The sequence below is a fragment of the Ceratotherium simum genome, chromosome 21 (assembly GCF_057802395.1).
Source record: "Ceratotherium simum simum isolate JZ-2026a chromosome 21, ASM5780239v1, whole genome shotgun sequence".
NCBI classification, from domain to species: Eukaryota; Metazoa; Chordata; class Mammalia; order Perissodactyla; family Rhinocerotidae; genus Ceratotherium; species Ceratotherium simum.
The window spans coordinates 24,821,522-24,847,464 of record NC_141920.1 but is presented as its reverse complement, the minus strand read 5'-3'; the positions used below and the strand labels follow the sequence as shown (position 1 = coordinate 24,847,464).

The 25,943-nt window shown below is 39.9% G+C and overlaps 1 protein-coding gene and 1 pseudogene across 2 annotated transcripts in view; both read left to right on the top strand.

Annotated features, from left to right (window-relative positions):
- The window catches only part of ACSS2 (acyl-CoA synthetase short chain family member 2), a 47,330-nt gene that overhangs the window by 4,134 nt on the left and 17,253 nt on the right, over positions 1 to 25,943 (top strand). For both annotated transcript variants that reach the window (XM_004430494.3, XM_004430495.3), the window contains exon 2: positions 2,177 to 2,372. In XM_004430494.3, the coding sequence (XP_004430551.1) occupies positions 2,177 to 2,372 (196 nt within the window). The remainder of the gene's footprint in view (positions 1 to 2,176; positions 2,373 to 25,943) is intronic.
- LOC147914237 (small ribosomal subunit protein uS4 pseudogene) lies at positions 12,979 to 18,982 on the top strand (annotated as a pseudogene).

The following is a 25,943-nucleotide window of genomic DNA, read 5'->3' as shown; positions in this document are numbered from 1 at the left end:
ATTTAGTATTCAATTGTATTTACTACTAGTATCACTAGTTTTCCTCAGTTTTTCTATTGTTGGGCTTTTAAGTTGTTTCCAGTTTCACTTTTATAAATAGTGTTGCTATAAACATCTCTTTATTTTTTTTTTATTTTTATCTTTTTAAAACAATTTATTATTTATTTATTTTCCCCCCAAAGCCCCAGTAGATAGTTGTATGTCATAGTTGCACATCCTTCTAGTTGCTGTATGTGGGACGTGGCCCCAGCATGACCGGAGAAGCGGTGCGTTAGTGCACGCCCGGGATCCGAACCCCGGGCCGCCAGCAGTGGAGTGCGAGCACTTAACTGCTAAGCCCCGGGGCCGGCCCTAAACATCTCTTTAGTAATCATTTTTTTTCCTTGGGATTATTTTCTTGAAGTATGTTTCCCAAAGTTGAGTTAGCAGATGAAAGGGTATGAAAAATTTTATGGCTCTTGTCAGGCGTTGCCTGCTATCCACTAAGATTGTGCCGATTTCTTTTTTTTTTTTTTTTTTTTTTGTGAGGAGATCAGCCCTGTGCTAACATCCGCCAATCCTCCTCTTTTTTTTGCTGAGGAAGACGGCCCTGGGCTAACATCTGTGCCCATCTTCCTCCACTTTATATGGGACGCCGCCACAGCATGGCTTGCCAAGCAGTGCGTCGGTGCGCGCCCGGGATCCGAACCAGCGAACCCCGGGCCGCCGCAGCAGAGCGCGCGCACTTAACCGCTTGCGCCACCGGGCCGGCCCCAGTGTGCCGATTTCTTACAATGCCATTATTATATAAAAATATCTATTTTCCCAGGGCCACTTAGGCATTGGGTTTAATCTCTTTTTTAATCTTTGCTAGTTTTATAGGTATATAATGGCACCTTGGGGTTGATTTAATTTGGATTTCTTTAATTGATTGCAAATTATTCACCATTCAATTATATTCTGTTTTGTATATTAAAAAATATTTCATGTGTTAGTCTTATCTCTCCAACTAGATTGTATAAACTAAATCATGTAACCTTGAGCAAGTCACTTTACCTCTATGAATTTGGTTTCTTATCAGTAAAATGAGGGATTGATAATCTATAAAGTTCCTTCCATTGTTATGGTTCTAAGTGTTTCTCTCTCCTCTAGCTCCTGATCCAGTACTGAGAATATACTAAGTGCTCTGTAATTGCATGTTTTACCTGTTGAGTACATTTTCTCCAGTTTATCCAGGCAAATATTTTAAGATTGTGAATCTGATCATGTCCCTCTCCTGCTTAAAATTCTACGATGACTTTCCATTGCTCTTAGGATAAATACCAAATTCTTTATGCCCAGAAGGATTGCATGATCTGCCCAGTTTATGCATCAATTTCTGCATAAATTCCTGCTGTTCTTTCTCTTATTTTCAGTGCTTCAGCTTCAAGGAGCTCCTCTTAACATATACCCTTGTTTCCTTCCCCTCCCATAGTACTCTCTTTCCTGGTAGGGGAGTGGAGAAAAATTCCTATTCATCTTTCAGATTTTAGCAAAAATATCTTTATCAGGGAAGTTCAGACCTTGACTTAGTAACTGTATAACCTTGGGCAAGTTATTTAACCTTTCTGAATCTTGATTTTCAAATCAATAAAATGAGAATTAAAATAAGGCCTACCTCCTACAATTGTGGTAAGGACTAAATGAGATAATACATATAATGAGCTTAAAGCAACATCTGGCACAGAGCAGGTAACACTTGGGCAAGTAGTAGTAGGGGAAAGGGCTGCTCACTAAATAATTACTAGAGTGAATGAACAAATTAAGAGAAAGACGTGGTCATGGAAGGCTCTGTGGGTAAAGGATTTCTTCCTTTCACTAATTAATTCATTAAAAAATTTACTTATTGCCTGCAATGTGCTAGGCATTATGATAGACACTGGGTGGCTATGATTTGAATAAATGGTGAAAAATGGAGTGGCAATTTTGAGGAGGGAAGGCAGAAATTTGAGTCAAGATTCAGCTCACAGGAATAGAAGGTGGGTTGGGAGAGTGGTGAGTGATAAGATTAGACAGGTAGAGGAGGGACCTAGGTTATGAGTCCTAGAGTATAGGGCAGAGAAGTTGTGACTTGGTTCTGTGCATAGATTGGTAAGCCATCTGAGGATAAATATGTCTAAGAAGCTTAGTGATGTCTGTATTTCCCTTTCTGTTGCAGAGTTTTGGGGAGACATTGCCAAGGAATTTTATTGGAAGACCCCGTGTCCTGGCCCATTCCTCCAGTACAACTTTGATGTGACTAAAGGGAAAATCTTCATTGAGTGGATGAAAGGAGCAACTACCAACGTCTGCTACAACGTACTAGATCGAATTGTCCACGAGAAAAAACTTGGTGATAAAGTTGCTTTTTACTGGTAAAAACATCTATCTTATAGTCTGTGGTAGATAAAAAGTCATGCTTCACATTTACATAGTGTTTCACAGTTCACAAAGAACTTTAAAATCCATTAACTCAGATGATGCTTACAACAACCCAGTAGAGTAAGCAGAGTATTGTTAACTTAATGTCTCAGGTAAGGAAAAATACCTCAAGGAAGATAAATGACTTCCCTAAAATCACATAAATAGTATGTGACAGAACTGACATTCAAGCCAAGTGTCCTGACTTCTAGTCTATTGTTCTTGGCTTGTAGTTGGAGAAGAAAGAGGGGAGAGGGTAAATGGAAGAGAACAGGACTGAGTAGCTTTCTTTCTTACTCTTTCTTTGGGAAGAAAATGGGTATTGGGTTTTTCACTACCACCACCACTGTTATCATCATTGCCTTTTATTGAGCTATATACCAGACATATGCTCAAGTGCTTAACAAATATTATCTCATTTGATGATCACAGCAACTAAGATTGGCCTATTTATTTTCCTCATTTTACATATGTGAAAATGAAATTCTAAAATGTTAAGTGACTTATCTGAAGTCATATAGCTAGCAAGAAGCAGGGCTGAGATTCAAACCGAGGTACTATAATTCCAGAGCTTACACTCTTAACCGTGACATTCTGTATACTGTCCCTCTAATTCCTTACATTAGCTTCTCAACAGCTTTGCAAAATAGGTATTCTTAGCTCCATTTTACAGGTGAAGAAACGAAGCACAGAACGGTTACAGAGTGAATATCATAGAGCCAGGATTCAAACCCAAGTCTGTCTGACTCCTTGCTTGTAACAGTAGGCCGTGCTGCCTCCCCAGTGGGAATTTTCTAAGACCCTCTCCTCCTGGCAACATAGCTCTATAGGAGGTATTAATATACTCAACCCAAATAGGACCTTGAAGTTCCAGATATTGGGGTGTTGCTTCTGCTACCGTCCATGAGCACTCTGAGAATTTGACCCTCTTCCTTTTTAAGTGAGCCAGTAGGAGCAGTTTGGATGTTTTATAGAAGAGTTAAATTTGTACTCAGTCAAAATTTGCCCAGTTTGCCCAAAATTTGCCTATATATTGAGAAGAACCCTAACCTGAGAGATAGGAAATTTATGTTCTCATTCCAACTCTGCCATTCACTTGCTATGTAACTACAGGCAAGGCATTTAACTCTGCGAGTCAATTTCCTCTTCCATAAAATGGGGATAATAATTCTCCCTAGATTGTTATGAGAACCAAATGGGACAATTTGTGAAAGCATTTATTTATTGGAAAACACTGTACAAATGTGAGTGGTTTATTATTACATTGCCATTGTTCAATTTGGGGTCACTTTGCCACTGAAACTCATGGTCTGAGTGTCTGTTGGAACTTTCTTTAGCTCATGCCCTGGGACTTTATGCTTGAGCTCCAGCCAATACCTGGGCCCACCTCCTAGGTTCCTTAGGGATCAGAAAACCTTTAAAGATCTGCAAAGGAGATACTTGTGTCTGAATTTGTTCCCTGGTTTGAAATAATTCAGGTGCATGATGAAAGACTGAGAAAACACAGGCCAGAGTTGTTCAGTCACTAGAGATTGCTCCAGAAGTCCGAGGCCCTTCTTTCTAGTTCCCCTACCGTCCATATCTGAACAGGCTCTAGAGAGCCTCTCTTTCCTCATTTGTAAAATGAGGGGAGTGGAATAGACCAGTGTTGTCCAAAGAATGCTCCAGGAACTACTAATTACTAGAGATATTAGCAGGGGCTTCTTAATTCATGAAACAAATGTCTGAAAAACACTACATAATAAATTGCCTTTTGTGGGATTCCTAATGTATATTAACATAGTAAAGCCTCCAAGAAGTCCTACAGTAAAGATATCTGATTAATTTTGTTTAACATGGGATTTCCCAAATTTATTTGAACTCCAAACACTTTTTGCAGCATGCCACTAACATCATAAGAAGCGGTATTCCGTGGAACACCAATTTGGGAAACATTGGATTAGATAATGTCTAAATTTACTTCCAGTGCAAAATTCTGCAACTTCATAACAAGCCGTATTCACTCCATTTTTACATTGGTCACTCAACCAACAAGAATTTTCAAAAATATTGGGTGCTCAGTCCTATGTTAGGTGTTATAGATACAGGGGTAGAGGAGTGTGAGACAAGTTCCACAGGGGTCATTATTATTCAATTCTTTTGTTTACGGTAAGCTACAAATAAATCACATTTGTTATAAGAAAGTAAAGTGCAGATATGCCAGATATATGGTTACTTCTCTTTTTTTTTTTTGAACAGATACATGTTTTATTGAACATAGAATCCAAAAATAGATCCTCACAAATGTGGCCAATTGATATTTTATTGTGGTAAAATATACATAAAGTTCATCACTTGAACACTTTTAAAGTGTACAATTCAGAAGAAGTTAGCTTATTTGCCAATTTACTTTTGACAAAGGTGCAAAGGGAATTCCATAGAGAACAGATCATCTTTTCCCTTTGTTTTAAAATAATATGCTTATACTACTACTTCTTCATCTTTTTTGTAGAAAGTATTGACTTCCTATTATGATAGATGAGAATTTAATTCTTGTATACTCCTCCAACTTCTTTCTCTCATCCACCAATATAATTATAGCTCTGTTTTTTAGTTAATTTAAAATCAGTGTTTACATAAGAGTAATATATTATGATCGCATTTAGTTTTAGGTATAGATTTTTGTTTTCTTGCACTATTTGCCTTTGTCATAAACTCAATATTTCGCAAATTCTCCATCATACCATTTATTCTATGAAGTCCTCCTTCTCCCTCACAGTCCATTGTCTTGGAGCCCACCTTCTTCCTTCTCTAATTTTTATTGACTTTTTTAAGATGATGTATTTTCAATGATTTGCTCCAGTTGATATACTTCTTATGAAGCCCTAGCATGACTTTCTTTTCAACCTAAACCGTGTCATTTAGATAGCTTTAGTGGCATTAGCAAACTGCATTTGTAGCTTATTACTTGTTTGGGGGCATGTCTTATACATATACTGAAATAGTCCACAAAGGAAATAGCGCTCTTAGGAAAGTACTCCAATTAGCCAGAACCATAGTAAGGAGGAATTTGGCCTTTTATTTTTGGCTTGACACACTGTAAATGTTCATGGAATAATAGTATTTTTAGAACTTGAAGCGACTGTTTAGAGTCCATCTAGGCCAACTGTCTTTACAGATGGGTAGATTCAGGGCCAGAGAGGCTAAGTGATTTGCCTATGGGTCATATACCTGCTTGGAGACAGAGCTGAGACTAAGCTCCAGATATCCTCACTCCTAGTCAACTACTCTTTGCACCACATGATACTACTTCATTATTCTAGTTGTCCAACACTTGACTGTGACAGTTGAAAAGAGAAATTAGCCATGTAAGTCAAATTAATTTAAATTAACTTTAAATTAATTTGTTTAAAAATATCAGATAAAATGTGTTATCGGGTTTAAATGGCCCAGACTCTGGTCTCATGGAATTTACATTCTATTTGGGAAGACCAAATAAGCCTATATAAAACAGCCTGAAAGCAAGTATGGGCCAAACTGCAAAGAGCCACTTACACAAATAGTTCATAGATGGGAGAAAGCATTGTAGGGAGGCAGTATAACATAAAAATTAGGAGAATGGGTTTTGGTGTCAAACTAACGTAATTTGAGTCCTGTTTCTGCCACTAACTAGCTGTATGATTTTGTACAAGTTACTTAACGTCTTTGAGCGAGGGAAGCCTCAGTTTTCTCAACTGTAAAATGTGGATAAAATAGTTTTATAGTTTTATTTATTTATTTTGTTTGTTTGTTTGTTTGAGGAAGATTGGCCCTGAGCTAACATCTGTTGCCAATCTTCCTCTTTTTCTTTTTTCTCCCCAAAGCCCAAGTACGTAGTTGTATATCCTAGTTGTAGGTCTTTCTAGTTCTTCTGTGTGGGACACTGCCTCAGCGTGGCTTGACGAGCAGTGAGTAGGTCCGTACCCGGGATCCAGACTGGCAGACCCCGGGCCGCAGTGCGAACTTAACTGCTATGTTACTGGGCTGGCCCCAGATAAAATAGCTTTTAGCTCATGGAGTTGTCAATTGAATAGGATTGAAGAGGATAACAAACCCATGTGTCCAATTCCTGGCACATTGAGAGCACTCAATAAATATTAGCCACCATTATTATTATATTGGGACAGTGAGAAGTCTGCCTGGAGTAAAGTGTTTGTACAGGGAACAATTTATTCATTCAATAAATACTTATTGAGAACTTACTATGTACCAGGCACTATTCTGAACAAACAGACAAGGTCCCTGACCTCATGGAGGTTATATTCCAGCTTGAGGAGACAGAAAATAAACAAACAAACCAATAAATGTATGATAAGTAGTGATAAGTGCTATAGAAAAATACAGAGGAGCATAAGGGAAAAGAGAATGACAACAAAGAGTGGGGATTGATGAGGGAAGAACTCTCTGATAAAGGTGACATTTGAGCAGAGATCTGAAGGAAATGGAGTGTGCCATGTAGATAGTTGGAATGGGAAGGGGAAATATTCCAGGTAGGTGGAAGAGCTAGGGCAAAGGCCCTAAGGTGGGAGTGTGCTGCTGCCTGGTGTGTTTGAAGACCAGCTAGGATGTTAGTGTAGCTAAAACAGTGTGAGCTAGAGAAAGAGAGAGTAGTAGAGAATGAAGTCAGCTGGGCACTAGATCGTGTAGAACCTTGAAAGTCAATACGGACTTTTGAGTTTTATTCATAGTGAAATGGGGAACCACTGGACAATCTTGAGCATAGAAGTGACAATGATTTAACTTATATTTAGGATCTGTCTTTTGTGTTGAGAATAGACTGTAGAAGGGCAAGAAGAGAAGCAGGGAGACAAATTAGGAGGCTATTATAGGAATCCAGGTGTGCAATGATGGTGATTTAGACCATAGTAGTAGCTTGAAGGTGGTTAGAAGTGGTCAAAATCTGGTTCTATTTTGAGTGAAGAGCCCACGGAATTTGCTGACTTGGACTGGGTGTGGGGAGCGAGAGAAAGAGGAGTCAAGGTTGTCTTCAACAGTGGATGAGGTCCAGGAATGGGAGATCTTGGCTATTTTTGGAGACATATGAAAGGATTTTATGCAGGGGACTGATGTGGTCACAGCTTGGTTTAAGAAGATTAATCTGAATACATATGGGGCCGGCCCCGTGGCTTAGCGGTTAAGTGTGCGTGCTCCGCTGCTGGCGGCCCGGGTTCGGATCCCGGGCGCGCACCGACGCACCGCTTCTCCGGCCATGCTGAGACCGCATCCCACATACAGCAACTAGAAGGACGTGCAGCTATGACATACAACTATCTACTGGGGCTTTGGGGAAAAAATAAATAAATAAAATTATTTAAAAAAAAATCTGAATACATATGGAAGTGAGAGTGTGAAGCCAGAGAGCTAGGAGTTTATTATTCAGGGTAGAGATGCCTGAACTTGGATTCTGTTGGTGGGAGTAGACTGGAAAGATGAAATTTTAGAGTAATTTAGAGGAAAGAAAGCAACATTGGTAAACAGGGAGGAGAGGAGACAGGAGGAGAAAGTGAGAGAGAAGAGTCAAGGGTCCCCCTAGCCTATGTAACACTTTACCTCTTTCAAAGGCACATGTTCATCCGATCCAAGGGCTTAATTTGTCCTCCAAACAAAACTTTAGTTGCAACCTCTCTTGCAGTTTTCCCCCTAGTGTGGCAGGTAGAGGTGTCAGTGGGGATTTATATGTATATATGTGAGAAGATGATCAGTGACAAAGTTATTAGAATCGTCATTCAGGGAGAGATAGTCAGTGAGGGATATTAGGGGTAGCTCAAGGAGTGAGGGCTGGCTAGTTGAAGGGACATTGGGGGATAGTAGGGGATTTGGGGGATTAATTAAAGGGTTTATGGGGAGAGGGTGGAAAGTGTGGTTGATGGCTGTTATTCTGGTGATTTATAGAAGCAGCTCAATATCTAGGTTGTTCTAGGAGAGGACCCCAGTCTCCAAAGCCCAAGAAATTTGGCATAGTCCATTTCTTCTACTGTTTGCTTTGGGTTGCTTATGGCTCTCATTATCTCTGCGCCGTCTCACCCCCCATCCTCAGCTGAAATCACCTGGTCTCTCCAGAGGCTCTCACTTTCATTCAATTCTTCCTTAGAAACTGGAGCTTCTGAGAAGCAGGTGACTTACCTTAGGACAAAAGCTCTGCTCTAAGCATCACTGTATGCTCCCGAGTATGAATTCCAGAGTACGATATTTAGAACTCTCCAGATCCATGTGGGTTATGTGTGAGTGTGTGTATTTGAGAAGGTAGGGCTAGTTGGGAAGGTGAGACAAGCCCACGTTCTGACAAGAAGATTGTCAAGGTGACATGGAAAGCCAGAGCCCTAAAGTGTATTGTCTTAGCATTCATGACCAATGACTCTGTTAATTATCTATGTCTTGTCCTGAAGTTCATTTCAATGATATGGGAAGGGAGGGACTTTCTGTCCTTCATCTATATCTTCACTGGTTTGACAACAGTGTATTTACTGATTAAAATACTTGCTAAGGAAAAACACTCATTTGAGAAAGAAGATGGCCTTCTTCTTCTCAGATCATTCTCAGGCCTCAGACTATTTTCTTCCCCTCTCTGAGCCTTCCCTTTGTGAGAGTGGTGGGAGGTGAACTACAGATATACTACAATTTCCCTTCCGGCTCTGATATTTCAGGATTCTATGATTGTTTCTGAAGAGGAAGTGGTTTTAGAAGTTCTGTAGTGATTTTATGGTGATTCAGTAGGCAGGCTGGGTTTCTGTTGACATAGTGAAAGAAAGGGAGAATATTAGAAGGTTTAGGGTGAAGGAGCTGAGGAAGAGTCTGTTTCCCTTGCCTGGGGGCAGTACAGTACTGTCACTGGTAGCATAAAGACTTTAAACTAATGGAAGATATATGGGAAATCACTGTTGCTGGCAACAGTCTTTTTCTACTTGAATCAGGTGGGCAGATTGTGGAGCAGGGCTGGAGGATTTAATGTTTAAGGTGGATCTCTAATCTGCTTCTCTCACTTCTCCCTGTGTTTTATGACCCTTGATGCCTTAAAGAACCCCTCCCTAAAGTGGTAAAAATGAGACAAGTAGGCTGTACTTTCCAAGTCACTAGTCACTTTTTGGAAGGAGGTGGGATATGAATAATAAATGTATTATAATAATAATATTATATATTAATATATTATTAGATATACTAACATATGTAATAATAAGTGTATAATAAATGGAGACTGTCTTGAGGCCTGATTCAGTGTCCTGAGCTCCATGTCAGCTACTTGAGTTTCTCTCTGGGCTGACTTCTTATACTGGTGTGTTCAGTAAATATTTAATGAGGAGAATGGCTTTAGATAATCCCCTTTTCTGAGCCTTCTTTATCCCACCTATAAACTGTGGGGGGTGAACAGGATACTTGCTAAAGTTAGTTCTGGCACTGAACTTCAGAATATCTGTCACAAATGTAAGGAACTGCAGTGACAAGGCAGCTGGGAGAGGTTAGGGGAAGGGGAGGAATCCAGTACCAGCCTTCTTACCTTTGAAGATACCAAGTAGTCAGGTAGGAGCATGAGTTCTTGCCTTAGGGAAGCCTCACATTTACAGCAGTAAATACAGAAGGCACAGAGCTGAGGATGGGCCTTCCTCCTTTTCCTAGATTTGATATGGGAGAGATTGGGCACTAGTAATGATCCCCAGTTTCTGATACCTTGAACCTCTATTTGAGAATTTGAGACTCTCAGTTCCAGTTCTTTGAGGTCATTTGGTCCACTGCCTATTCAAAGCAGAAAGTGTAATCCTGGGGCCGGCCCCGTGGCTAGTGGTTAAGTGCACGCTCTGCTGCTGGCGGCCCAGGTTCGGATCCCGGGTGCGCACGTACGCACCGCTTGTCTGGCCATACTGTGGCAGTGTCCCACATAAAGTGGAGGAAGATCGGCATGGATGTTAGCTCAGGGCCAGTCTTCCTAGGCAAAAAGAGGAGGATTGGCATGGATGTTAGCTCAGGGCTGATCTCCCTCACAAAAAAAAAGAGAAAAAAGAAAGAAATTGTAGTCTCAATATCTCCATCCCCAACAATCCCCATAAGTGATCATTCTGATTCTAGAACACTACCAAGACCACAGAGTTCACTCACCACCTGTCCCATTGTTGGGCAACTCTGTTACAAACTTCTTAGATATACTCCCTCCTTATAACTTTCTCCTTACCTCTGTCCTCTTCCCTTGGTCTTAGTTCTATGTTCTGGGGCCACATAGAATAACCCTATTCTTTTTTCCATAAGACATTCCTTCAGATATTTGAGGACAGTTATTATATCCCTTTGCCAGGCTGAATGGAGAATTATAGAAATTTAAATCTAGAAGATGCCATGAAGATCATCTAGTTCAGTAATTTTCAATTTTTCTAAAGCATTAGAATCCTTTTATTCAAATAAAATTAACACAAGTAGGCTCTGGACTCTGCCTGGATTTCAATCCCTACTCTAACACTTATTAGTTGGGCAAGTTGCCTTACCTCTTTAAACCTCAGTTTTCCCATCTGTAAAACAGGAATAATAACAGTTCCTAAACATAGATTGTTATGAGGATAATGGAATAATCTGTGTAAAGGGCTTAGTGCTTTGCAAATAATGTGTTCACTATTTTTATCATTATGCCAAAGCTGCATACCTAAAACAGGTAAGAGCAGAGCTGATCTGGTTAAGTACGGACGGGAGGATCAGAGCCACATTCTATTGGCTTCTTTACCTTGTCACTGTGGTCTCTGTGAGGTATGTGTGTGGAACCTCTCGGGATTTGCAAAGCTTATTTTGAAAACCCCTGATCTAGTCCAGTGTTCTTGTTTTATGGATGAAGTAATACTGAGTCCACATTCCCAGGTTCCTTGTATGATGTGGTTTCCTGAACAACTCCTTCATCATCCATGTCAATCTCCTCTGGACATACTCTAGTTGGTCATTATCTCTCATTAACTATTCTAGATATGGTCTGCCTTAGACAGGGAACTATTACCATTCTTTGCTCTGACTTTACATATCCAAGATTACATTAGCCCCATTGACAGCCACACTTTACCACTCAACTTACAATCTCCCATAATACCTAAGACTTTTCTGTTTATTCTAATAATAAACTATGTCTCCTCTGTGCTGTACTTGTATATTCGTTCCATTGTTTTTTTGAACCTGGGTATAGTTCACAACAACACTTGACAGATGAGGAACTTGAGGCTCAGAGAGTGGAATTGACTTGGCCAGAGTCACATAGCAGTTGTAACTTGTTCTGGACAGAAGAACACTTACATTTGTTGTTGTAGACACTATGCTTCTACTTACATAGCCTGAGGTTCTTTGACAACTTGTCTCTTGTCTAGTGAGTAGTTTACTTAGATTGTTTAGGGCTGGCTTTGGAAATATTGACTGTAATTTATAATTATAATTTATAAGACTAAAGACATTAAAGGGCAAACCTCAAAGAAATATCCTTTCCTTAGCCATGCTCATTCATCCATTCATTAAACAATGTTTTTTTTACTAAATATCTACTATATATAGTCTGCATATTATTTGGAGAATAGTGAATGGGGACCACGGGGCAATAACAAGGGGACCAGTAAGGGGTCATGGACAATAGTTCAGGCAAGATATGATAATGGAGATAATGGTAGAGGTCGTGAAGAGTGGTCAGATTTTGGAATATTTTGAAGGCAGAGCCAATAGGATTTGCTGATGAACTTGATGTGGGGTATAAGAGAATGGAGTCAAGAATATCTCAAAGATTTTTGTCTAAGCAACTGAAAAATGGAATTTCCATTAGTCAAATGGGAGGAGAGCTTTGGGGAAGGATCATACACAGAGATGTAAAATTGCAGCTTTGACTAGTGCTAGGGAGCCAATGAAGAATTTTTAAATAGAGGTATGACATATCAGAGTTACATTTTGAAAAGATTACTCTCTTGATCAGGTATATATTAAAAAAAACAAAAAAACAAAAAACCTAGCCTGAGGATCTGCAGGCAGAGATCCTAACCATCACTTTGTGACCTTTGGCAAGTGATGACACCCTTCTGAGCCTCAGTTTCCCAACCTTTCAAATGGGGATAGCAAATCTTGTCCTGCTAATATCAAAAGATTGCTATGAGGATTAGCTGAGATGAAAGATGAGAAAACACACTGAAAAGATTTATTACTGTGAGGTAGTACTAATACTCACACATATCACACATGTCCAAGGGCATTGTTAGGCAGAGGGACTCAAGACTGGCAGCCACATTGACTTTTCTATCCTTTCCAAAATGCCCTTCCTTCCTCTGATGAACACTTAGCCTCTTTTCTCAAACTTGGCTCAAAATCCATCATTTCTAGGAAGTGTTTCATGATTGAGCACACTTATTTATTTTTGTATTCCTTTGGTAATTTCCTATTCCTGCATTTTCTTGTTCTCTTTGATCACTGTTTCCCAACATGGGTCTTAGGTGCTGGGAGGTTTATATCTCTCTAATTAAAGATGTTAAGCTTATTGGGGCCAGCCCCGTGGCTTAGCGGTTAAGTGCGTGCGCTCCGCTGCTGGCGGCCCAGGTTTGGATCCTGGGCGCGCACCGACGCACCGCTTCTCTGGCCATGCTGAGGCCGCATCCCACATACAGCAACTAGAAGGATGTGCAGCTATGACATACAACTGTCTACTGGGGCTTTGGGGGAAAATAAATAAATAAATAAAATTATAAAAAAAAAAAAAAGATGTTAAGCTTATTAAAGTAAGGACTAGCTTCTCATTCTCTCCCTTTTGTGATATGGCAAGCAGTAGGCACTGATTGTCAGGTGGCCTCTCTGGCAGAGATCATCCATTTCCATTCCTCCATGGCATGGGATTTTAGTAGGTAAAAAGTCTTCAGGTGGAGGAGGGGCCTTTAGTCTAGGAGCAACTCTGGCTTTTCTTTACCCCACAGAATAAAATTTAAGCATTTGGGACACTATATATGAGCCCTCCCTAATCTATATTATCAAACTTTAAAGTTTGGAAACATTCCTAAATTTATAGAAAAGTAACAGGTACAGCTCTTTCTCAGTTACTAAGCCCTGCACTTAGGTACAGACAGGAGATTGGAGCCAGCATGCCAGTGGCCTGGAGGTGGGTTTTTCCCAAAACCTATGTGACCCCACAGAGACCCTTCAGGAAATCCCGCCTCGACCAAGAGATGAAGCTGATCAGTGAATATGGTCTCTGGAACAAACGTGTGGTCTGGAGGGTCAACTTTACTCTGGTCAACATCCGTAAAGCTCCCCGGGAGCTGCTGATGCAACCCTCTGTTTGAAGGCAACATCCTGCTATGGCAACTCGTCTGCATCCAGGTGCTTAGCAAGGGCAGGATGAAGCTGGATTACATCCTGGGCCTGAAAGATCAAGGATTTTTTGGAGAGGTCCTCAAACCTGGCTTGTCCAAGACCACCTACCACGTCTGAGTGCTGGTCTGCCAGCACCATATCAGGGTCTGCAAGCAGGCAGTGAACATTCAGTTCTTCACTGTCCACCTGGACTCCCAGAAGCACATCTATCTACTCCTCCCTCTGCTCTCCATACTGGGAGGCCTCATTAAGAGGAAGAACACCAAAGGCCAGGGTGGGGCTAGAGCTGGCAATGAGGAGGAGGAGGATTAAGCTCAGCTATCTCGTCCTGGATTGGTATATTGTCTAATTTTCCTGTCAGATAATAAAACAGGATCAACACTTAAAAAAAAAAAGAAAAGGAAAAAAGGCAAGTTGCAAGTGCAATACACATAACTTTTTTTCCTTAACCATTTGAGAGTAGGATGCAGACCCCTGAATACTTCAGTGTGTACTGTATTTCCAACAAAGACTTTCTCCTATATAACCATAATACAACTATCAAAATCAGGAAATCACTATTAATACACCACTACCATCTAATCCTCAGACTCCACTGAAGTTTTGCCAGTTGTCCCAATAATGTCCTTTATAACAGAACGATCCAGTTCAGAATCACACATGACATGTAGTTGTCATGTCTTTTTAGTCTCTTTCAATCTAGAATAGTTCCTTAGTCTTTACTTGACTTTCATGGCCTTGACATTCTATCTTTTTAATCTCATAGCCAACAAAATGCAGCTTAAGGTCTAAACTGAATTGGTTGCTATTTTGTTTTATATCAATGTTTGAGATTTTTAAAAATTGCATGACTATTTCAGCAGGGAATCCCAAAGAGTTGCCAATTTAAAATTTTATGAAGTAAGGATATTTTTGCAACTGCAAATATCAACTTATATCACTATCACTCAATTAAAAATAAAGATAATTTAACTGCCTAAAAATAGGTAGGACATAGCATAAAATGTAGTCCCTTATATAAAGTAAATTTAGCTTTATGAAAAAACACCACTGATAGATGAAAATTATTTAGGATTGGCATTGGCTTGTAGACTGGCCTGTGCTTTTCTGCTTCTGCATCTAAGCTAACATTGTTCCCCTCTCCCTGAATTGGTCTTTTCCTTATCTGGGCCAGTCTAAATCCTGCTTATTCTTTAAGAACTATTTGAAATGCCATCTTCTTTCTGAAGATTTTCCTGATTCTCACTTTCCAACACTCTTGCTGTCAGCCAGGATGAATAATAAAATCTAGACCTAGAAAGCACATTTAATGAAATATTCCCCTTATTTATAGTTGAGGCAACTGAGGCCCAGAGAAATGAAGTAATTTGTAAAAGGTCTCATGTTGTGAGAAGTAGCAAAGCTTGACCTAAAATCCAGTTTTCCTGACTTCCAATCTAGAGCTCTTTCCCTGTCCCTTCATTTCCTTGTCATTACAGCATTCCTGCCTCAGGGGCTGAGAGAGGTTCAGCTGGAACTAAAAGTGGGCCTAGAAGACACGTGTATGGTGAGGGATGGCAACTAAACTTGTGGTGGTGAACACGATGCAGATTATACAAAAGTTGAAATGACATACACTTGAAATTTATATAATGTTATAAACCAATGTGACCTCAATAAATGAAAAAGAAAAAGAAAAAAAAAGGTGGGCCTAGAAGAACAGCATAGCTGAGGCTGATCAGTTAAGGTAGGGCCAGACTCTGGAGGAACCCAGGACACAGGGCCAAAGCATATGGCCTTTATGCATTAGGTATTAGGGAGCTTGGAATTTCAAAACAGAGACAGGACAAGAGAATATTACAGAAACTTAGACCTAGGAGGGCCTCAGACATTATCTGTTATCTCTTTTGGGATGTAAGGCTTTGAGAACAGCCCTCCCCTAGAGTTCTAAGGTCTGGTCTATTTATTAAAAAGCCTTATGGTTTTACAAGCTGGGAGAATCATTATTTATTTAAATAAAATAAATAAGACCCTGAAGATATTCACTCTGGAACACATACATAGAGTTGTTTTCGCAGGAAACATTTCTACAGCATATCAACACCTGCATTTCTGAGTATGATTTTTGATTAGGGACTTTTTTTTTTGCTGAGGAAGATTAGCCCTGAGCTAACATCTGTTGCCAATCCTCCTCTTTTTGCTGAGGAAGACTGGCCCTGAGCTAACATCTGTGCCATCTTCCTCTATTTTGTGTGGGACACCTGCCACAGCATGGCTTGATAAGTGGCGTGTAGGTCTGCACCCAGGATCTGAACCTGCAAACCCCAGGCCACTGAAGCAGGGCACGTGAACTTAACCACTACGCCACTGGGCTAGCCCCCAAGGGGCTCATTTTTGAAACCAGTGTTTGTTTCTTTTTGACTGTGATGTTTTAATACATGGAAATCTATCCAAATGAGCAGTCACACAGGCCTCTTGTTGAACTTTAGTTTCAGCTACACTTGAGGATGACTGTATTATCTATTTTAAGTCAGAGAATCCAAGTGTCACACCCAAAGCTGACAGAAACCTAATTTTATTTGTATGGATAGCTATGGTCCATAGACAATCCACTAGCTTCTAGCAGTAGGTTTTTGTTGTTATTGTTAGATTTTTTCTTTTTTTTTATTGTGTTAAAATATGTACAACATAAAATTTACATCTTAACCATTTTTAAGTGTGCAGTTCAGTGGTATTAAATATATTCACCTTGTGTAACCATCATCACCATCTATCTCCAGAACTCTTTTCCCTTGTAAATCTGAATTCTATACCTATTAAGCAATAACTCTCCATTCTCCCCTCCCCCCAGCCCCTGGCAACCATCACTTTCCTTTCTGTCTCTATGATTTTGACTACTCCAGATACCTCATATGAATGGAATCATATAGTATTTGTCTTTTTGTGACTGGCTTATTTCACTTAGCATAATATCCTCAAGGTTCATCCGTGTTGTAGCATGTGTCAGAATTTCCTTTTTAAGGCTGAATAATATTCCACTGTATGTCTACACTACATTTTGCTTATCCATTCATCAGTCGATGGACACTTGGGTTGCTTCCATATTTTAGCCATTGTGAATAATGCTGCTATGAACATGAGTGTACAAATATCTCTTTGAGACTCTGCTTTCAATTCTTTTGGGTTTCAAGTCTTTTGAAGTAGGATTGCTGGGTCATATGGTAATTTTATTTTTAATTTTTTGAGGAACCTCCATATTGTTTTCCATAGCACTGTACCATTTTACATTTCTACCAACAGTACACAAGTGTTCCAGTTTCTCCACATCCTTGCCAACACTTGTTTTCTGTTTTATGATAGTAACGATCCTGATGGATGTGAGGGGGTATCTCATTGTAGTTTTGATTGGTATTTCCCTAATGATTATTGATATTGAGCATCTTTGCATGTGCTTATTGGCCATTCATGTATGTTATTTTGAGAAATGTCTATTCAAGTCTTTGGCCATTTCTGAATTGAATTGGTTGTTTTTTTGTTGTTGAGTTTTAGGAGTTCTCTTTATATTCTGGATATTAATTCCTTATGAGATATATGATTTGCAAATATTTTCTCCCATTCTGTGGGTTGCCCTTTTACTCTTTGGATAAAGAGTAAAAGGGTCTTTTGATGTAAACAATTTAAAAATTTTCATGAAGTCCAATTTTGTCTATTTTTGCTTTTGTTGCCTGTGTCTTTGGTGTTATAGCAAAGAAATCACCGCTAAATCCAATGTCGTGAAGCTTTTGTCCTAGGTTTTCTTCTAAGAGTTTTATTGTCTTAGGTCTTACATGTAGGTCCTTGATCCATTTTGAGTTAATTTTTGTATATGCTGTTAGGTAAGGGTCCAACTTATGGATAGCCATGCTCCATGGACAATCCACTAGCTTCTAGCAGTAGGTTTTAAAAAATTAATTTTATAGATATGTGCCAGGCACTGTACTATGTGCTTAGGATATAGCAATAAACAAGAGAAATCTGGTGCTTGTCCTCATGGAGCTCGCAGTCTGGTGGGGGCAAGATTTTTGCCTGTTAGCTGGAATTTTATTTAGGAGGAAATGTTGGGGACAATGTGTTTTCGTTATTTCCAGGGAGGGGGGTACATGTCTCTAGGAGCAAATGGATGTACAAGTGCTCCCATGATACTTGAGCACTGCCAAGTAGTGTGAAGGTAGACATATGCAGGCTTCCTTGCCTGAGGTTTTGGGTCTTTCAGGAAGTTCTGAGGATGTTGATGAGATTGTGGTTGGTGTGATCTTGACCACAGGCTAAAGCTCAAAGTAGGTGGGAGTCTCCTTCTCTGCTTCTCACAGTGCTCCTGGAGATACTTAGGAGAGAGTCTTTTCCATGTTCATTTAGGTACATTCCAAATTGGTATGGTGGAACAAACACTAGCCTGGAAGTCAGAAACCTGGGACCTAGTTACAGGTTTTTCTTTAGCCCTCCTGTGTGGCCTTGGCAAGCCACTTCTTCTGGATTTCTTGTATCTTTAAAATAGAGATAATAATACCTGCTCTACCTATAGCTAAAGTAGCTGTGAGGCTCAGGTGAGGGAATATCCTCTAAAGCAGTTTTGTACTGTACTCGTGGAAGGAATTAGCTGGATTCTTATTTGATCTACACAGAAACTATGTGAGGCAGGCATGTCAGGTTTCATTACTTTTATTTGGTCTCTACCTCAGCTAAGTTTGTTCTTTTTTTCCCACCTCATGTAAATAAAACCTCTTTTCTCTGAAACTGACTTTTAGGGCCCATTCTCCTGCCTCTGAAAGAGAGAAATGAGAATCAAGGAGTCTAAGATACATTAGAGATTATCTAGTCTAACACCAACCATCCCCCTCCTCCTATCTTATACTTTACAGAGAAAGAAACTGAAGCTCAGAGAGAGGGGAAAAATTGTGCAAATTCATACAGTGAATTAGGGGTAAACAATAAATCTAGGTCTGGTGACTCCAAATAATTACCTGAGGATCTTGTTAATAATCCAGATTCCTAGACCCCATCCAGCCTATTGATTGAGAATCTCCAAAAGATAAGACTTTCGACTTGTATTTTTATAACCTCCTCAGATGATTCTGATGTGGTGGGCAATGGCAGGGTACCTTTGAAAAATAATTATTTAGATCAGTGGTCTTAACTTTTAAAATTGTATACCTAAAAGAATTTTGAAAAATTTTGTAACTCTTCACACATTTTAAAGTTCACATTTAAACATTTTATCATAAGATTAAATAACTGCAAAGAATGTAATTTCCAATGTGTTTTATATTGTATACATTATATGTTTTATATATCTTTTTTGAAACCTTGGAATTGCAAATTTAGTTCATATAATTTAGAGAAAATGTCCACCTTGTAGCCTAATTTGCACAGCCAGTTCTCACTGTCAACATAACCAGCCAAATGAGATCTACTTTCTGTTAGAAAATGCCTAACTTCTTTTACAATTAAAATAAATGTCAACATATGACCCTGTGATAACTATTTAACTTTCGAATTATAATTCTAGGAGAAATAAGGCAAATAATCTTTCCATGAGTTTGTCACCTGGATGAATTAAGATGTTACTCCTTTCAATATTCATTTCTTAGGGGAGCTCTCTGATTTGCTTTCTTGGGGCTCTCCCTCTGAAGTTATACATTTGCAAATTGTCGCTTTGTCTGGCACTCTAGAGGTTTTTTTTACCCTAGCGTTGTACAGGCATATTAAGGTTTGGGATAAGAGAGAGAGAGGGCATTTTTTTATCAAGTGGGAGAAGGGTATTTGTGAAAGAGAAAGTGGGAAAGGAGAACCAACTCAGATAGGTCAATGTTAGGAAAGATTACATATGGAAGTTAAGAATCTGGACACTTATTCTCTTAAAACTTTTCCTGCTCAGGTACCCACGGGAATAGACTACCCTAGCTTGAAAACTAATTATTTAAATTATGCTATCTACCTAAATAACAAAGAACCGTTGTAATGAATATTTTTGCATGCGTCTGTTATACTTGGGAGACCTGATGTACATGTAAAATGGTGACCCTGGCTGTTCTTCCTGCTTTCTTTTTCTGCTCCAGGCATATTCCTGTTTTAGGCAGCATTCCAAATGCTGTGATAATAAAAGATCTGAGAGGGCTGCCTTCATTCACTTGTTTTGGGTAAGGCTAGCGTGGGGCATATGATGGTAGGAACGAAGTGTGTATGATTTCCCTCCTGTAAGTAGGCAAAAAGGCAGTGGGAAAAGGGTTGTCTTCTGTACTGGCCCAGGTCTGCCTTCTCAACAGAGAAGAGGTGCAGAATCCACCTGACATCAAAGCCACCTTGGCCAAAGGGAACAGGCACAAGGTCCCTGGATCAAGGCCTGAAAATGGCTGGCAGGAGGACAGGGTGCAATAATAGCCCAGACTGCAAAGCCCAAGTCCCATAGCCTGAACCTCAGATCCAGGGGCTTCTTCCAGTCTCTCCCACGGCGTAGAGTCCAGAACTGAGCCCATTGTAGGGGCTCAAGAAACTCTTCTTGATGTGTCTCCAAATCTATTTCACAAGTTTTACACTCTTTTCCTCTTGTGTCTACCATTTCCCCCTGCCTGTCTAGCATCTATCTTCTTTGTTTGTATCCTCTATAATCCTCTCTTTCCTTCCATGCTTCCTCACTGATCAGCCGGGATCTGGCTGGTCATATGAGCAGAGACGTTTGTTCATTCATTCTTTTATCCATTCATTTCACAATTATGTATTAAGTACCCACTATGTGTCAAACTTTGTGCTAGGCACTGAGGAGGAAACAGATAAAAAGATATCCTGTTTGTCTTTAAGGAATTCACAATCCAGTGAGGGAAACAGATGTACACATATGATGAGAATGCTAAAAGTAAATAAATAAGTGCCAAGTCTTCAGGCAAATAGAAAGAGACAGTATGAATGAATGAACAATATGAATGAATGAATGAATAGTGCTAAGAGGCAATCTTTCTGGAAAGGAAGATTTGTAAAGATATCTGTTTTTTTTCCAAATTAATCTGTATGTCTATTGCAGTTCCAATCAAAATCACCATGAGTTTTTTTAAATTTGAGATATAATTCATACCATACTATTTACCCACTTAAAGTGTATAATTCAGTGATTTTTGGTATATTCACAGAGTTTGGCAACCATCACCAAAATCAATTTTAGAACATTTTAACCACCCCCAAAAGAAACTCCATATTCATTAGCAGTCACTCCTCATTTTCCTCTAACTTTCCCCACCTCAGTCCTAGGCAGCTACCAACCTACTTTCTGTCTATATGGCTTTGACTATTCTGGACATTTCATCTAAATGGAATCATACAATATGTGACTTTTGCATCTAGCTTCTTTCACTTAGCATAGTCTTTTCAAGGTTCATCCATGTTGTAGCATGTATCAGTACTTCATTCCTTTTTATGCTGAATAATATTCCATTATATGGATATACCACATTTTATTTATCCTTTCTTCAATTGATAGGCATTTAGGTTCTTTTCACTTTTTGGTATCATGAATAATGCTGCTATGAACATTTGTGTACCAGTTTTTTTATGGATGTATGTTTTCAATTCTCTTGAATGATTACAGCTACACTAAAATTCATCCTTGGTGGAGTTCAACCCTACAGTTCTCAGGACTCCTGCACTTTGATTTTCTTTCTTATGCTAATTCTGGCTTTGGAAACAACATCCCCCTTTTGGAGGCCATGTCATTTAGGAGGAGAACGCCCTAAACTAGAGACATCTAGACTCTAGAACTAGCCACAGGTGACTTATTAATATCTAAAATAATTAAAATTAAATTAAATTAAAAATTAAGTTCCTCTGACACATTTCAAGTGTTCAACAGCTATATGTGGCTTGTGGCTACCATATTGGATAGCACTACTCTAGAATAATGCTGCTACTAATGTGCTAAGTAACCTCAAGCCATCACTTCCCATCTGTGCATTAGGTTTCTCATCTGTAAATAAGTGGTGGACATAAAAAACTCTATTTTCCTCTCGCATTCTAAGTGATTTGTGATTAAGTCTTTGGGCTGTGCCTCCTCCCACCTCCTCCTTCAGCCCTTCTCCCTCCTCACCATGGCTAGGGCAAGAATACCCAGAGGGAACATTAAGCTGCTAATTGGTCAAGTTATGTTGCTCCCACTCCCTGCTCCCTTGGTAAAAGGGAAAGTGACTTGAGGATATACTTATGTCTGAGTGCCTCACATTTGTGCAGTGTTTTATGGATCATAGAACACATTATTTCACATTACTTCTTAATTTTACAGAATCAAAGAATCTCAAAGTTGGAAGGGCCTTAAAGGTCATCTCAAACTTCAGTGAACATGAATCACATGGGTTGTTTATAAAAGGAAAATTCCAAGGACCCCATTCCCTGGAGAATGATCTAGTGGGTGTCAGGGTTTCCGTGGCTCAACCTGCACAATCCTATGCTGTAGCTTTGTGGGGCGGGACCTTGGAATTTGCATAATTAACACTGTGTGACCATACTTTGAGACACAGTGGTCTTGCTTGGTCCTAACCATGTTGCGGAATCTGCTCTTTAGTATCCCTGCAAATCCCAGATTCTACATGATATCTTTAGAGTTAGGGAGCTCCCAAAGGAGTACTTTCCATCATTGGACAGCTCTGACAGAAAGGCTTTCCTTATACTGAACTCTCCCATTTGACCTAGCTCTTCCATTTATAGTTACATAACACTAGTCTGCTTCTTTCTTATAATAATCCTTCAAGTTCATTCATTCCTTCAGCAATATTTATTGAGCACCTACTATATACAAGGTTCTTTTTTTGTTTTTTTGGTGAGGAAGATTAGCCCTGAGCCAAATCTGTTGTCAATCCTCCTCTTTTGGCTGAGGAAGATTGGCCCTGGGCTAACATTTGTGCCCATCTTCCTCTACTTTATATGTGGGATGCCTGCCACAGCATGGCTTGATAAGCACTGCATAGGTCTGCACGCCAGATCCGAACCTGCGAACCCCGGGTTGCCAAGGCGGAGTGCGCGAACTTAACCACTACACCACCGGGCCGGCCCCCTATACAAGGTTCTTTGCAAGGCACTGGGGATTCAGCAGTGAACAAGACTAAGTTGGTCTCTGCCTTCAGGAGACTTACAGTCTAGTAGGGGAGACAGCCCATTAGCAATATTTAAATAAATAAATAAATGATAAGAGAATTATAGCTTGAGGAAAATGCTACGAAAAAAATAAATAGAGTGTTGTGATGAAGAATATCAGGAAGAGCTGATGCTACATTAAGTGGTCAGGGAAAGCCTCACTAGGGAAGTGACATTTAATTGAGATCTGAAACATGAGAAACAGCAAACCATTCAAAGAGTTGGGGAAAGACAGTAAAAGAATATGGCATGCACTACCAGAAAGCTAATGTGGTTGAAGCCTATTAAATAGAATGGGACAATGACACAAGATGAGTTGGAGAAGATACAAGGCATAGTAGAAGTCTGGATTTTCTTCTACATGCAATGAAAGCCACTAAAGGGTTCTAAGCAGGAGATGATATAGTCTGGTTTATGTTTTAAATAGATCATTCTGGATTGGAAGGGGGCAAGAGTGAAGTGTGAGAACAGTTTGGGGCCATTGTGGTCATCCAGGCAAGAGACGAAGGTGGCTTGAACTAGGGTGGAGGCAGCAGAGATACAGATATTTGAGACTGGCTATCATGTCTCTCAATATCTTCTCTTCTCCAGGCTAAACAGCTCAGTCCAGTGTTCCTCTCATAACAAGTTTGACTCCTCTTCTCATCAAGAGAAGGGTTAGGTCTTCCAGAGGAGAAACCCATCAGGTTAGATCCTGCCCTCTAATGCTTCTGTGAAAAACCCAGTTTTCCCCACCTATTTTTTCCTCAGCTCTTTTCTCCTATCCTGTGCCTTACTTTTCTGCTAGTCTAGGGAACTAAAATCTCCAATCAAATGACTAGCCCTCTCATATAAAGAGGGAAGCCCCAGTCTTCCCTGTCATTAATCAATTATCAGTTTTTCAATGATTTCACCATGAACCTTAAGTACTTATTATGCCAACTGTGCTTAGAGGAGACAGAGAGGAAGAAGACATAATCCCTGCCCTCCAAGAGCCCAGGATGTAATGGGAAAGATAGGCCCCAATAATGTAATAGAAGGTAGAACCGATAGATCACAAAGAAAGTGAGATAAAGGGCCTTGAGAGGAAGAGAGAACTTTCAGCTTTTGGGTAAGTGGGTGAAAAGAGAAACCAGGGAAGACTTCATGGAAGATGTTCATTTGCAGCACCTGTGGCCTGGGAGTGCTCTTTTATATGGAGTGGTCAAGAATGACCTCACTGAGAAACCAATATCTGAGTAATAACTTAAAGAGAGGGAATAAGCCATGTGGCTATTTGGGGAATAATGCTCCAAGTAGAGGGCAAAAGTTCTGAGGATAAGTGTGCTTGGTGTTTTTGCCAAACAGTTAGGAGGCCATGTGGCTGGAGAGGGAGAGGGAGAGGACGAGAGAATAGGAGTATATGAGGACAGAAAGGTAATGAGGGTCTAGATCATACAGGAACTAGTAGGCCATTGTGAGGGCTTTTACTTTTACTCAAAATGATATGGGAAAATATCTGAGCATTTTGAGCAGAGGAGTGACATGATCCGACTTGCCTAATGGTGATTTTGGCTTAGGATGGTAGAAGTAGATGTGGAGAGTAGTCTAATTCTAAATATATTTAGATTCAATAATGGATTACAGTAAACTTGGAGAGTGTAAGGGCAAGGTAGGTGGAGAAGTTTCCCTGGAGGAAAAAGATGAGGAGACTGTATACCTTGGGTTGTCCCATACCATATAGCCTCCAGGTAAAGGGGAAGTAGTTTGGTCTACAGCAAGGGTTCCCAATCAGAGGCCACTAGCTAAATCTCTCATTAATAGTTTTGTTTGTCAATAGTGTTTAAAACTTTAAAAAATTAGTTGTCAACACTTGAAAATACAGAAATAGATTCCAGGCCTCTTTTAAAAAAACTGAAAAAATTGGCAACATTCAGCCCTTATTCCCAGAGAGCAAAAGTTGACAGGAGTTAAGTTTAAGTACTAGATGCCTCGTTTTGCCAGAGCATGTATTCTCCAGTTTTCCAGTCCCTGCCCCTCTCTATTTTCCCCCTAAAATTGAAACTAAGTGTCATTGCAGTGCTGCTGTTTTCTTATAGAAAAGAGGAAAGTGAACTATTTCTTGTCTCTATCAAAATTTTTCTTTCATATGGTCCACTTCGCTCATTTATGTTACCTGCCTGGACCCTGTCAGTTTTTGGGTTTGCAGTGCCCAGTGTAGAGGAAAGAGGCCTGGACCCTGAGTCCTGGTCCCTGCTCTGCCACAACCTATCACATGACCTTGAACACAGCAAATGGCCTCTTTTGATCTCTTTGGAGTCAGGAGACTAAACTGGATATTCTTTTAAAAACTGTAATGACTTAGAGGGCTTGGGATTTTGCAGTAGACCAGTACTGTTCCCTCTCCCATGCCAACCAGCCAGGGGCCCCACCCTGGTGTGTATGTCAGAGAAAGAAGACACTGGAAGGAGTAAGGTACCTATGTCAATAATGTATAACTTGAGCCCAGAGCCAGGGAGAGGAATGTACAGTGTGGGGGGGGGGCGGGGAGTGTGTATGTGTAACTGGAAGTGGGCTCAAGCAAGCTGTTCCTGTATAGGTTTGTGCTTATCTGTTTCTGTGTACCTTCTATGTACCAGGCTCTATTCTAGGTGCTAGGGATATAGCAATGAACAAGACAGACAAGGTCTGTTATCATGAAGCTTATATTCCAGTGAAAGACATAGATAATATACAAGTAAATAAAATACATGAGAGAAATTTCAAATAATGGAAAGTTCCATGAAGAAAATAAAACAGAACGATGATAAAGAGTTTCTGGAGGGGAAAGCTGTGCACATAGATGGCTATGTAAATGCAGTGCATATACTTGTAGAAATGGACCCATGTTTGAGTCTTGGTTCTATATAGTTATGCTTATTTGTGCCCATGTGTGCAAATGGGCAGCTTTTATGCCTACAATGTTTTGTATATTAGTATATGTGATTTTATGCCTGTGAGTGCACACAAGTGAGCTGGTATGTGGGGACATGAGTGCATGAGTGTGTGGTATATGTCAGCATTTAGCTGTAACTGGAGATGTTCTGAAGTTCCTGTGGCACTCATCAGTGGGCCAGTTAAGG